This window comes from Hemiscyllium ocellatum, chromosome 2 (assembly GCF_020745735.1).
Source record: "Hemiscyllium ocellatum isolate sHemOce1 chromosome 2, sHemOce1.pat.X.cur, whole genome shotgun sequence".
In the NCBI taxonomy this organism is placed as follows: domain Eukaryota; kingdom Metazoa; phylum Chordata; class Chondrichthyes; order Orectolobiformes; family Hemiscylliidae; genus Hemiscyllium; species Hemiscyllium ocellatum.
Genome location: NC_083402.1, coordinates 58,143,916 through 58,159,316, shown reverse-complemented (window position 1 = coordinate 58,159,316; position 15,401 = coordinate 58,143,916). Strand labels below are relative to the sequence as shown.

At 39.5% G+C, this 15,401-nt stretch overlaps 1 protein-coding gene across 2 annotated transcripts in view; it reads right to left on the bottom strand.

Moving 5' to 3' along the window:
* The window catches only part of LOC132827678 (uncharacterized), a 149,496-nt gene that overhangs the window by 119,679 nt on the left and 14,416 nt on the right, over nucleotides 1-15,401 (bottom strand). Inside the window, exons 2-3 of one of the 2 annotated variants that reach the window (XM_060844325.1) lie at nucleotides 5,530-5,682; nucleotides 1,585-1,634 (exon numbers count right to left, since the gene is read on the bottom strand). In XM_060844325.1, coding sequence (XP_060700308.1) covers nucleotides 1,585-1,634; nucleotides 5,530-5,682 — 203 coding nt within the window. The remainder of the gene's footprint in view (nucleotides 1-1,584; nucleotides 1,635-5,529; nucleotides 5,683-15,401) is intronic. The other variant, XM_060844334.1, reaches the window with a different exon arrangement.

The following is a 15,401-nucleotide window of genomic DNA, read 5'->3' as shown; positions in this document are numbered from 1 at the left end:
CCTCGGAAGGTGGGCGGGAATCCTGATTGTGAAAGTAAGCTCAGAGGCGGAGGCGACGGAAGAATTGTTCGACGTCATAGTGTGTTTTAAATTCATTGATGCATGGACGGAGGGGGATGAAGTTGAGTCCTTTGCTGAGGACTGATCATTAGTCCTCAGTGAGGGGGAGGTCTGGGGGGATGGTGAAAACTCGGCAGGGCTGGGAGCTGGGATCTGGTGTGGGTGTGGAGCTGGGAGTGGGGGCGGAACCTATAACTGGAGTGGGTGTGATGGTGGGGGGAATGGGGATGGAGTCATGAGCAGGAGTAGTGTTCCTCTCAGGGTTCTGGGGGGTGGGGATAGTGTCAGTGGGGTCTATGGGGGGGGGTGTCAGCAGAATGCAGGTGAGTGGCGCTGGTGGATGCTGAAGTGGTGGTGACCACGGCAGTAGGGGTGGCAGAAGTCACTGCGCATGTGGCATCAGCGATGATGTGAGGGGCAGAAGTGATGTCATGTGTGATGCATGAGGAATTGTGAGGGGCGGAAGTAGTTGTGGGAGTGGCCATGATGAGGGCGGAAGTGACATAATCAATCAGCGTGGGGGTGGTAGCTGCATCAGCCGCATGGCTAATGGCGTCATTTCTGAGGCCAGGGGAATCTGCTGGAATGTTTGAGGAGTGCTGGTTATGGAGGTGGGTAGATATAAGTTTGTTGTACTTACAGTTTTTGATGTTTGAGATGGAATTGAAATACTGTTTATTGAGAATGTGAATTCTGAGGATGTAGTGGGTCCTTTGCAATTCTGAGAGAGTGTGGCCCCCAGCTTAGGCGGGGCTGACTGTAGAGAGGTTAGGTGCCAGCGCATTGCTGCAAGTGTGGAGCAGAGGATCCTGAAGGAGAACTGTTGCTGGTGTTTTTGAATCTGTAGTCTGTACTGTTTGTCCTGTTCGGGTCCGAACTCTGCAGGTTTAAAGGTGGTTCGGAGTCTGTGTGGAATGAGTTGGTTACGGAGGCAGGCACTGAGGAAGCAAATGTGGCTGTGGTAGCGAGTTTGTCTCACGACATGGTTGAAGAGCTTCAGGGCAGAGGAAATGACCTGGGAGTTGCAGTGGGAGAGGGACTCTCTGAGATTCTTGTAGAGAAAGGGGGAAAACTTCTTCAAGGCAGGCATTCTTGCAAGATCACTCAGCTCTGTCTATCACTTGCTGTTCATGCTGTTGGCACACAAGTCATCCTGTCTTGTAGCTTCAGTAGGTTGACACCTCATTTTTAGGGGTGCCTGGTACTGCTCCTGAAATGCCCTCTTGTATTTTTCAATTAAGGAATAACAATTGGTAGGCCAATTGGGAAAGGGGCAGGGAGCTAATTGGGTAGCAATTTCTTACAGGTAAGACAAACACAATGGGCTATCTGCATTCTTTCATGCTGCATCATTGTTCAGTTCTATGATATAAAGAAGTGACAGTAAGAAACTTAAAAAACAGAAGCTTAGTTAAATTTTGCAGTTCTGTAGGAATATTCAAGAAATTTAAAATATGCATTTTCTTCATTGAAAAGATTCATTTTTTTATTCATTTATTTCAAATATCAAACAAAATGACTCACCTTAAGTTTTCCAACTCATTTTTCAACAGTTTGTTCTCTTCTTTCAGTTTCTAGTTAACAGAATTAAATGTTTATCTTAATATGAAACATATTAATTGAAATGTACTAATCACCTGAGTTGAACGAAGGACTTAAATGTACTGTAGCCAAATTTGCAAACATAAAAATAGGCAAAAAAGTGAGTTGCGAAAAAGATACAAACAGATTTGAAAAAGACTAGGATAAGCTTAAGTAGTGGCTTAAGTTGGCAAATGGAGTAAAATGAAGGAATATGTGAAGTTGTTCATTTAGAAGGCAGAACAAAAGAACAGAATATTATTTAAATGGGGAAAAGAAAACCCTGCAGAAAGCTGCAACACAAAGGGGCTTGGAGTACTTGAACATGAAATACAGGAAGCCAGCACTGAGGTGCAGCAGGAAGGTTAATGGAATTTTGGCCCATATTTCAAGGGGGTTGGAGTAGTAAAGTCCTACTGCTATTGTACAAGGTGTGGAGTGGCTGGATCCGGAGTACTGTGAGCAGTTTTAGTCCCTTTATTTACAGAAAGATATCATTTCATTGCAAGCAGTTCATTCAGAGGAAGCTCACAAAGATGATCCCTCGTATGGAGGGATGGTCTTACGAGTAAATGCTGAACAGTTTGGAACTCACTGAAATTTAGATGAATAAGAAGTGATCTCACTGAAACATATGGGACTCTTAAGGAGCTTGACAGAGTAAATGCTGAGAGGGTGTATCCCCTCATGGGTGAATCTAGGGCTGGAGGGCAGACTCTCAGAATAAAGGAGCACCAATTTAAAAATGAGATAAGGAGGAATTTCTTTTCTTGGAGGATTGGAAGACTTTTCAGTCAGTTGAATATCAGTTCAGCAAAGATCCTATTGACTTGTGAAGCTGGCTTGATGGGCCAAACGGCTTACTCATGTTCCTGATTCTTGCAGTCTACTCAACCTTTTCAATGATGCACAACTCTGGGGCAAATGGGACTTGTACCCGAGCATCCTGGCTCACTGGTAGTAGCACTACCATTGTACTACAAAAGCGCCACCTGTGATTTCATGGTTGATCTGTGACCAAATTCAATACACCTGCTTTTGCCTATTCCACGTAATATAAATGAATAACAAAAATCTATCAATATCAGATTGAAAATGTATCATTTCATCTCACATGTTGCCTTTTTCTGGAAGTTCAGAACTTTTCCCTCATTTTGTATATGTGGTCCCTAGTTTCACTCCTAAAAGTTCTAAATATTAAATTGTAACCCCTAGACTCTCCAATGCCCATCAGAAACCATTTATTTCTTTCTATTCAATCTATTCCCTTCAGTATCTTGAAAACAATGATCATGTCATCCCTAAAGACTTCTAAAGAACATGACTATGACTTTTAAATTCTGTTTGCTGTGTATGGCAGGCTTATTGCAATGCACAGCCACTTTAAGACTGGTATGAAGCTGTGCATGTGTGCATCTTAAAGGTACTGTTGCTGGTGCATGGTTTCTTTCTCCCTGCGTGACATATTCACAATTGCTAGGCTATGTGCACCTGCTCAATTTGGAGGGAACACTGAGTGCAACTCTAATTTGCAAAGTTTTCCTCATAATTTAACTCTTGAATTCATTATTCTAATATTTGAGGTTATCCTCCCCTACTAGAGTGCAGGCCTCAAACTGCTCACAGTACGTCAGGTGTGGGCTGACCAAGGCTTTCCATTGCTAAAATATGACTTCATCCCTTTGTATCCTAGTCCATTAGATATATTCTAATGGTCTTTTTGATTAGTTTCTATATTTCTTCATGACATTTTAATGACATTTGTACATGGACCCTAAACTTCTACAGTTTATAGCTTTTAAATATTTGTCAGAATTTTGCTCAATTAATTATCAGTTTCTCCTTGCAATTTCACAAATTTCACACTGTTGACAATGAAGCCAATGGCTGAATCATTCGTAAATCTGGATATGTGGCTTTCTATTCTATCATCTAAGTTGTTAATAAATATGGTGAATAAAAACAAATTTCCATATTACAGAGTTATAGAAGTCGACAACACAGTAAAAGGCCCTTTGGCTCATTGAGTCTGCACCTGTCAAAAACAAGCACCTTACTATTCTAATCCCAGTTTCCAGCTCTTGGCCCACAGCCTTGTATGTGTTGCTAACACAACTGTACATCTAAATACTTCCTAAAGGTTATGAGGGTTTCTGCCTCTATCACCTTCCAGTGAGATTGCTAGGCAGTGAATCCTAGATTCTCATCAGCCTCTAAGTAAAAGAAAATTTCCAGGCTTCCCCTCTAAACCCCTACCCCTTACCTTAAATCCTATGATCAGTGATCCCTCCTACTGACAACAAAGGTAAGAGACCATGGGATCCAAGGAAATTTGGCTAATTGGATCCAGAATTGGCTGAGTGTCAGGGAGCAAAGAGGGCTGTTTTTGTGACTGGACTATGTCCAGTGGGTTCCGCAGGAATCAATGTTGGGACCATTGGCATTTATGGTAAATATAAATGATTTGCACTTAAAAGGGTTGATGAGCAAATTCATAGATGATATGAAAATTGATGAGATAGTATATAGTGAGGACTATAGCCTTAGATGACAGGAGGAGGGCTGATCAGTGGCAAATGGAATTCAATCAGAATATATGTGAGGTGATGGACTTGGGTAGACCAAACAAGTCAAGGGAATATATAATGAAAGATAGGAAGTGGGAAGAACCGAGGATCAGAGGGACCTTGGTGTGCTTTTCTAACAGTCCCTTGAAGTAGCATGATATGTAGATAAGATGATTGAGATGGCATATTTGATATTTGCTTTTATTAGCTGAGCCAGACAGTTTAAAAGCAGGGAGATTAGGCTGGAATTGTATAAAATTTGACTAGGCTTCAACTAGAGTATTGTGTGTAGTTATGGAATCTAACTTATTGGAGGAGTGATTGTGCTGGGGAGGGTGCAAAGGAGATTTGTCAGGATGTTGCCTGGACTAGACTGTTTTAGTTATGAAGAAAGATTGGGATTATTTTCCTTGGAGCAGAGGATACTAAAGGGGGACATGATTGAGATGTACAAACTTATGAGGTGCGTACACTGACTAGGCAGGAAAGAACATTAAAGCTTGCTGGAGGAATCAAAAATCTTGCTGAAGTCCAAGATTGCACCACATGACCTGCCCTCATCCAGTTGGTCAGACATGGTCTCCCTTTAACAAAACCACTGTTCTTGACTGTTCTTGATTAACTCCTGCCTCTCCAAATGCAGATTAATTCTGTCCCTCTGAATTACTTCCAATAGTTTTCCTTTCACTGAGGTTAGACTGACCGAGTGTGTAGTTACCTGGTTTATCCTTTACTCCCTTCTTAAATAATGGACCAGATTGGCTGTTTGCCAGTCGTCTGGCACCTCTCCCGTAGCTAGAGAGAAATTCAAACTTACTGCCGGTATTCTTGCCATTTCCTCCTTTGCCTCACTCAAAATCCTGGGATACATTTCATCAGGCCTGAAGAGTTGTCTACTTTTAAACCAGCCAGACCATTAAGAACCTCCTCTCCATCTATGCTAACTTCTTAAAAAACATCAGTCTTTTTCCTTGATATCTATAGCCACACCATCCCTCTGAATAATGATCAATGACATAAAGTATTCATTTTCAACTCTGACTACATCTTCTGGATCCAAGGACAAAATGCCTTCGAAGTCTGAATGGGCTCTACTCTTTCCCTAATTATCCTTTTATCTTTAACAGACTTGTAAAATAACTTACAATCTTTCTTTATTTCACCTGCTACTAGCCTATTATTATATCTTGCTTTACAAGATATAAGTTAGAAAAGCTCTAATTACACTGCCAGATGTCAATTTATTTTCACAGAAACACAAAGACAATTTATATGGTTTCTTTCATGAACATTTTATGAAGAAACAGGAAAAGACAGCTACCTGTAAGTTAATGTCTGCCACTGTAGATTTTGTAGATTGAAGATGTGTTTGGCTTTCAGAGTATTGCTCCTCAGCTTTCAAAAATGATGTTTTGCCACAGTTTTTCATGGAAAGACCACTATCTGGTAGACAATTAGGTGACTGCTGTCCAACCTAAAATGGATTTTAAAATAACTATTTTAAATTGGAATGACATATACAATTGAGATAAGATTGGCATGAAATTGAGAGTGAGCAATATTACTAAGCTGATTTGTAGCATTTTCCCTGAAAGATATTTGAAGTTCATAAGCACATGTTGGCCATATGTGAGTCACTAAAACAAAACAATATATAATGAAATTTATGAGCCTTATCAAGGAAGCTCTTTTTAAAGTAATTATAGAAATTAATAATTTGATGATGCTTTGTTTTTCAAATTGCTTAGTCTATTAAAAATAAAATGGGATTACCAAGTTAAACATACAATAAAGGTGCCTAATTTAAAATAATATGTTATAATAATATGTTATTATTCCACAGTGTATTCTTTGATGTTAACAATTATCAATTCTAATCTGTGTTAATTATGGTTCAGAAAAAGGTTACTAGACTAATATATGGAATGGGTGGGTTATCTTATAGGGAAAGGTTGATCAGGTAGATCTGGAGTTTAGAAGAGTAAGAGGCATTGCGATTAAAATATGCAAGATCCCGTGAGGTTTTGCCAGTGTGCATGGGGAAAGGATGTTTCCTTCTATGACAGATTCTAAACTAGGGGTCACAGTTTAAAAACAAAAAGGCTTCCCATTTTCTTTTCTTATAGAGGATTGAGTTTTTGAAACTCTCTTCCTCAAAAGGATGTGGAAGCAGAATCTTGAAATCTTTCTCAGGCAGAGGCATATAGATTCTTGATAAAGCAAGAAGAGTGAAAGTATTGAGAGTAGCTGGGAATATGGAGAAATCAGATCAGAGATGATATTATTGAATGGTGAAGCATTCTCAAAGGGCCAAGTGGCCTATTTCTGGTCCTAATTCATACATTTGTAAGATGTTCAAATTTTATACAAATTAATTTAAATACCAAAAAAAATTATTAAGGGTTAAATTTGAATATATGCAGACAATATCATTTAGTATTTCTAAATTTTGCTGCTAACTTGAAAGCCGACAGAACAATGTTACAAAGTTCAGCTCAATTGTACTGCTGGTTGCAGCTTGGGAGAAGGTAGATCAAAGAAGTGGAGGTATGTTGATTCTCAGTGTGGCCTGTGAATCAAATGCTTGGAAGGATGATAGCATTGGCATCCTGTGCATGCAGCAGAAGCATATAGTGGGCAAAATATGACCAGTCAACATCAAATACTGATATGGCTCTGAATTTGCCATTTGGGATCTTGTTAACAACTTTGCAAACATATACTCACCGCTTTCACCTTTTACTTTACCTCCATTACTACACTACTTAAAGAGATGCCAAAGCAGTTTTGAAGAGAGGTAATTCTGACTACATTTGTCACTACAGAGTAGCAGACTGTGCTTTAATGTTGTAGGAGGAGCTCACAAACAATCCACCAGCAAGACAGAAATAGTGTCATATTTGAAAGGTTTGTAGTGGCTAATCTTGGGGAAGTATAGATGGAGTTCATTTTGACTGTGGGATGACAGGCAGAAGTAACAAAGAAAAGCTATCAAGATTTTTTAAAAAATCATTGTTAAGACTGTAGCATGCAGTTTAGGATTTGAATATAAAACAATTCAGTCAATCTTTTGAGTGAGTACTGAAATTGTAATTTTAATGCAAGGTTTGCAGGTATCAAATGATGCAGCACATTTGAGAGGCCAAATGGCCTACTATCTTTAATTCATATGTACATTCATATACTTTTTGTCCCCTTTTAAGAAAACATTTTTTAATTAACTGTGAGCTTTAGTGAAAAAGATTGAAAAGTTAGGCCAGCATTAAAGTGAGAGTTATTTTTTAATGATCGAATGATTCTTGATCCTCCAAAACAGGCTTTGTGGATTTGAGTGCAAGCTAAAAAGGAAGAAGCCATTATAGCTTACCTCAGTTGCTAAACTCAAGGAATAGTTGGACTTTTCTAGTTGGACTATTCACATACTGCTCTAGAAAACTTTCCTGTTTTGGAGGGATATGACTGCAAGGGATACCTGCACTGCCTTCATACTCTTTCTCTATCTTTTGGTCACCCATTCACTGTCTCTCTCAGTAATTCTAATCTGCGGTATGACTAATTCACTAAACGTGCTATCCACAACCTCCTGAGCATCGCGTATGCTCCACAGTGAGTCCATCTGCAGCTCCAGAGCCATCATGCGGTCAAACAAGAGCTACAGGTGGACACACCTCTTGCAAGTGTAAGAGTCAGGGACGTTAGCCATGTCCCTGAGTCCCACATCAAGCAAGAGGCATGCCATGGGTCTGAGGTTCCCCGTCATCGTAAAGCTTAGCTTTAACTCAATTAAGTAACACCAAACAATGCACTTAAATATATGAAGAAAAAAACTCACCTTACAGAGTCGTTTTCTTCTGATTAGAGGAGGGGGAGGGAGGGAGATCTACACGTGCAGTACCTCAGGTTTAGCCACTGCCTAAAAATATACTAAATCCTTAACTTCCTTTTATTCACATTTAAGAAGCAAGAGGGTAACTAGAGAAAGGGTTGGTCCACTAAAGGAATAAGGAAGGAAGGTTGTGTGTTGAACGTGAGAAAATGGGTGAGATTCTCAATGATTACTTTGCATCAGTGTTCACTGAGGAGAGGGACATGATGAATGCTAAGATTAGAAATAGAAGTTTGTTTACTCTGGATCACGTTGACATAAGGAGGGAGGATGTTTTGAGTAGGTTAAAGGATATTAAGGTGGACAAGTCCCCAGGACCAGATGGGATCTATGCCAGGTTGCTGAGGGAGGCAAGAGAGGAAATAGCTTGGGCCCTGACAGATATCTTCGTAGCATACTTAAACACAGGTGAAGTGCTGAAAAACTGGAGAGTTGCTAATGTTGTCCCCCATGTTCAAGAAAGGTAGTAGGGATATTCTAGGCAACTACAGACCAGTGAGCCTGATGTCAGTGGTGGGATAGTTGCTGGAGAAGGTACTGAGGGTAGGATCTGTTTATATTTGGAAGAGAATGGGTTTATCAGTGATAGGCAATACAGTTTTGTGCGGGAGCAATCATGCCTTACCAATGTAATAGAGGTCTTTGAGGAAAAGACCAAGCTGATAGATGAAAGAAGGGCTGTAGATATCATATACATAAATATTAGTAAGGCGTTTGATAAGGTTCCCCATGGTAAACTAATGGAGAAAGTGAAGTCACATGGTGTGCAGGGTGTTCTAGCTAGGTGGATGAGGAATTGGTTGAGCAACAGGAGACAGAGTAGTAGTTGAAGGAGTTTCTTGAAATGGAGAAAGGTGACCAGTGGTGTTCCACAAAGATCAGTACTGGGGCCATTGCTGTTTGTGATACACATAAATGATCTGGAAGAGGGCATTGGTGGTCTGATTATTAAGTTTGCAGATGACATGAAGATTGGTGCAGTAGCAGAAATCATAGGGGACTGTCAAAGAATACAGGAGAATATAGATAGACTGCAGAGTTGGTCGGAGAAGTGGCAGACAGTTCAATCCAGGCAAATGTGAGGTGTTGCATTTTCGAAGGTCTAATTCCACAGAGAACTATACTGTAAACGGAAAGGCCTTGGGAAAAGTTGATGAACTGCGAGATCTGGGCATTCAAGTACATTGTACTCTAAAAGTGGCAGCACAGGTGGATAAAGTGGTCAAGCAGGCATACAGTATGCATGCCTTCATCAGACAGGGTATTGAGTATAAGAGCTGGCAGCTCATGTTAAAATTGCACAAGACTTTGGTTTGGCTGAATTTAGAATACTGTGTATAGTTCTGGTTGCCACATTACCAAAAGGATGTGGACACTTTGGAGAGGGTGCAGAGAAGGCTTACGAGGAGATTGCCTGGTATGGAAGGTGCTAGCTATGAAGAGAGATGAGCAGGTTGGGATTGTTTTCATGAGCAAAAAGGAGATTGATGGGGGGGGGGGAACCTGATCAAGGCCTCCAAAATCATGAAGGGTATAGACAGGGTAGATAGAGATAAACTTTTTCCCACGTTGAGAGATTCAATAATGAGAGGTCATGTGTTCAAATGATACAAGTTTAAGGGGGATACATGTGGAAAGTACTTTATAGAGGGGGTGGTAGGTGCCTGGAACATGTTGCCAGCAGAGAAAAGTTCACTTAAGGTGCGTCTGCTCAGATGCATGATAGGTGGGGAGCAGAGGGATACAGATCCTTAGGAATTGGGTGATAGGTTTCGACAATGGATTTGGATCGGCACAGGCTTCGAGGGCTTAAGGGCCTGTTCGTGGGCTGTAAATTTTCTTTGTTCTTTGAATAGACAATCTTTCTATGGATAGAACTGAGTGACAACTAAGATGTACAAATTTGAGGTAGCCAATTTTGTAAAGGCCCAAGCCAGTAACTTCATTTCAGCATTCACAGAGTGTCTGGCCATTCTATTTTATGGGAAATGAGAGTAAGTTTGCAGCGAGGCTCAGGCTGAGATTTTCAGGCATGCATTTAAGGTATATCTATTATTTTGCTTGAGTTTTTAAAGCAAAACCAATTCTCAGCTTCTGGATTAGCTGCATAGAGACTTGTATCCCATCACCAACTCACATTTTATTTACATGTGCACATAAAAGCTCTGACCAGCCAGCTCAGAGCCAGTCCCTACACTCTTTGAATCTCATGTTTGTTTATTTTTATTTCAAAGCCTCTGACACTCCTGTTTTTTTTCTTCCTTTTTTTTGCTTTTTCCCACATTACCGCCAAATGCGGTAGTGCTTATTGTTCCCCCAACACCCATGTTGTGTGTGTAGGTGTGAGACACACTGAAGACACAAGGTGCACAAATCTTTATTCAGTTTCCACCACCAGGAAGAAAAGAAACACCCAAGTGGCCAATGACAAGCAGTGCCCTTCACATCAAAGGGCAATCTCATGTTTATTTCTCTCACCCAGGTCTCTTCAAAGAGTTTAACAACCCCAATCAAGGAACTCATAGTCAATGAGATCCATCTGACCCTCATTCGCCACAGCCTTCATTTTCAGAAAATAAATTTATTTGCAGTATCATGATCTTTGAGATAGCCTCAGATCAATTGGTCTCAACCAAATTTTATGTCATGATAATGATCAGACTACATATGATTTTTGATTCCCCCATCCAACAAATGCAAAATTGATTGCTTTTGACAGATGCAGTATTTTAAAAGCAGTATTTTAAAAGTATTTACTTTTAAAACAATTGTTAATACAATAGGACATCGGCATGAGAAATGGTAACACATCTGCAATACTGGATCATTCGTTCAATATATGGGACTTTGCTGCTGTTTGTAAAAGCAAAATCCAACTTACACTCAAGAGCAAGGTACTCCACTTAGTAATGGCATTGGCAACAAACACAGCCTTATTAATAATATGCATCTCTCGTTCTTAAGAGAGGTTTTGGTTGCTTCTATGAATGTCTTTTATCCAGATTTAAACATACCTTTTCTCTCTACAATATAAAATTAAAATCAGTGACTATCAAACAAGTTATTTTTGAATAAAAAAATCAAATGTAATTACTCAGAGGGCAGAACTGCAACAATGAGGAATGTCAAGCCAGCCTTCATTACCAATACATATAGGCACATTGTAAGCACAACATCTGCTACCCATGGGCTTATGGTGGAGTGGTAGTATCCTTCCTCCACGTCATGTCTGGTTTCAAATTACATTAGTCTTCAGGGTGTGTTATGATATGATTGCAAATATGTAAAATCTGCTACCAAAAATCATGTGGCACAGTGATGACGATTGGAAGGTCCAGTAGCCAGAAGGGTCTGGATTCAAGTCCCACCACAAATGTGATGCCCATGGAGATGTGGCATAGCATAACCAAACAATTTTATAAACATTTAAAATCTGCTACCTTCCCAATGAGCCAGCATGTTTATCAAGTAAACCTTACTGATAAAGAAGGTCATATTTTTAATTCCTACTCTCTGCTATCTAGTTTAGGCAGCAGTTAACATGTTTCTGCTATGGGTTTCTATTTAAAGCAATCATAAGGTGGTTATTCAAGTTGTAAAAGTTTCATGGTCATTTCCATTTAACACAATTGACTGGCCTGTCGCTGAAAAAAATATTCACTAACAACTAGAAGAGACTTTTAGTTTCATATTTTCTATCAATGACAACAAATTGAGATCAATATTTTTGTTACCATTAAATCCAACCATTCCAATGCTTTTGTGGTTGGTTTCTCATCTAATATCTAACATAAACTAGCACTCCATAGTGCACTCCTATGACATAGGAGCAGGAGTAGGCTATTCAACCCATTGAGTCTAGTCCACTAATCAAACACACCAATCTCGAACTATTCCATCAAGGGAAACATACTTTCTGCACTAACCATGTCAAGTTCTCTTCAGAATCATGTATGTGCCAACAACGTAACCTCTCATTCTTCTAAATTCCAATGAGTACAGGCCCAAAGTACTCCACCTCTCCTCCTAAAACAGTCCCTCCAAACTTGGTATCAACTGAATGAATATTTTCTGGATTGCCTCTAAGGCATCAGGCATGATAAGGGACCCAAAATTGTTCAGTGCTCCAGCTGGCGGTTTTGTAGTTTTAGCAAAGTTTCTCTACCTTTGCATTCCATTTATTCTGAAATAAAGGCCAATATTCCATTTGCCTGGTGAACTTGGATGCTAGTTTTTCATGATTCATGGATGATGGCCTCCAAATTTCTTTCACCATTTAAATAATATTAAAATCCTCTATTCTTCCTGCCATAGCAGATGGTCTGTAATGTAGGGAAATGTGAAGTGATCACTATGTTTTCCACATTCACCTGTCTACACCCTTCTGCAGTCTCTTTGTGTCATCCTTGCCACTTCCCTACTCATATCTTTTTAAGTGCTCCACAAACCAGCTTATAGTACATTCACTTTCCTCATCCAAAACACCAATAAATATTGTAACTAATTGTGGCCCCAGAATGATCCTTGTGGCATTCCACTCATTACAGGTTGCATTCTGAAAATGGTTTTTATTCATTAGTCAAATCTCCATCATGCCAACCGCCAACACTACGAGTTTTTTTTTAGATTAGATTACTTACAGTGTGGAAACAGGCCCTTCGGCCCAACAAGTCCACACCGACCCGCCGAAGTGCAACCCACCCATACCCCTACATTTACCCCTTACCTAACACTACAGGCAATTTAGCATGGCCAATTCACCTGATCCGCACATCTTTGGACTGTGGGAGGAAACCGGAGCACCCGAGGAAACCCACGCAGACACGGGGAGAACGTGCAAACTCCACACAGTCAGTCGCCTGAGTCGGGAATTGAACCCGGGTCTCAGGCGCTGTGAGGCAGCAGTGCTAACCACTGTGCCACCGTGCCGCCCACGGTGGTCCTTATCTTATTAAGTGAACTAATGTGTTGTACCTTATCAAATGCTTTCTGAAAATCCAAACATAATACATCAATTGCTTCCTCTTCATCCATCTTGCTTGTTACTTCCTCAAAGAATTTTAGAAGCTTCTCGGGCATGATTTCCCCTTCATGAAGCCATGCTCATTGGGCTCTTCATGTGGACGCACTGGTTACAAAGGCCCAACAGCGCCTCTTCGTCCTCAGGTAGCTGAGGAAACTTGGCATGCAGGCGAATACCCTTGCCAACTTTTATACGTGTGCCATCAAGAGCATTCTCTCTGGATGTATCACTACCTTACATGGCAACTGTAGCATTCAAGATCAGAGACAGTTACAGAGAGTGGTGAATTCAGCCTAGACAATCAAAAAGCCAACCTCCCATTTATAAAATCCATCATCAGGCCCACTGTAAGGAATGGCTGCCAGCATTCTCAAAGATCCATCCCACCCAGGCAATGTTTTTCTACAACCTCTTCCACTGGGAAGATGGTACAGCAGCCTGAACGCATACACCAGCCGGTTTCAAAACAGTTTCTATCCTACTCTTGTTAGAATACTGAATAGATTCACAAACTCTTAACATTCGTCTGTAGCTGTGTTTTTGTTTTTGCCACTGTTTACCTATTATTTATTTATCGATGCTACTTAACTCTGATCTGCCTGTATTGCTCGCAAGACAAACTTTTCAATGTGCCTCGTTACACGTGACAATAAATTCAATTCAATTCAATTCACTCTGCTTTAATTATTACATATTTCTAAACACTCACTATTACATTCTTCATAATACTCTAACATCTTAAATAAGCTGACTGGTCTATAGTTACTTGCTTTATGTGTCCTTCCCTTTTTAAATAAAGAAGCTACATTAGCAATTTTCCAATAACCTGTGATTTTTCCAGAACGCAAAGATTCCTAAAGTATTACTTCCAATGAGACTATTGCCTCTGTAGCTACTTCCATTAATATCCTAGGACGCACTCCATCAGGTCCAGATCATTGCCAAAGTTACGGTTTAGATAATAATGCAGAATATTAGCCAATGTGATTTGTTACTCACACCTTGTTAAAAATACTAAAATAAACAATGTGCTTTATTTGTTCTTGAAACATTTGACTGAAGTAATTTATACTAAGAATTATTCATAATGTGATCAGAGCAAAATATCTCAATTTTTTCATACTTAAGATCTATACACTCAGTTTGGGAAGTTCTCAGGACAACATCCACTAAATACTGTATACAAATAATTGATCTATATTTAATTGCATACCATGAAGCAAGTACTGATTTCATAATTCAGCACATTTAACATGATCAACGTGAGGGAACTGGTGTATAACCTGACTAGATGTGCAAGAATTGATGTGTTGCATCATTTAAGTTTCAAGGGCTAGTAGAAGAAACTGCATGCCAACAGTATCATAAGTTCTAAATATAATGAAAACTAATATCCTCATGATATTTTGCTAACTATAAATGTATGATATAATAAATTTTGCAAGCTTGCTTATTCAATTTGATTTTTGATATCTACATTTACAGTCATTTACAAATTTGTATTGTGTTCACCGATTACTGTTCCTTCTCTTTCCATGCATCTTCATTTGTATCTCATTCTCTCTCTCACCATTCCACTCATATTTCTATTTAATTGTTTATCTTTTTTTTGTCTCATTGGTTCTACTTTCTAATTCCACATATCACATTTGCCCTCTCCCTGCTCTTTTTACATTCCTTAATTCTGTGCATTTTTCAATTTTTTTTAATATAATTATTAAATAGCTTTTCCTTCTCATAAACTGGATCTCTACCCTAGGTAACACAGTCAACCAGTGTCTGTTGCAGAACCTGCAGAACATCGTGCTTATAGCAGTGTCACTTTGCACTTGCTTCTTTGCTAGGCTGTGAACCGGCTTATTGTTTAATAGCAGAACACGTGCAGCAGGAAGAATGCTAAATATCATTGTTAAAATTAATTTATTTACCTTGCAACTCAATCAAAATTTTTTGCCAAATCAGAGCAGAGCAGGGAGAATGTGACTCCTTTTCTAACGCTAATCATATACTGTTTTAAAAGGAAGTAGGTTGCATTTTTACAGTCTCATTCATGTCCTCAAGATCTCCAACAACTTACTTTAACATAGAGTGCCTGTAATGTGGAAAATATCCCAAAGTGCTTCACAGGTGTGTTATCAAACCAAATATGACATCAATTCACATAAGAAGGTATTGCTACAGAGTTGGTTTTAAGGAAGGTTTTAAAAGTAGGAAAAAGGGTGAGAGGGATGAAAAGATTTAAGGAGCAAATTTCTAATCATAAAACTTGCAAAGTGGCATCCAA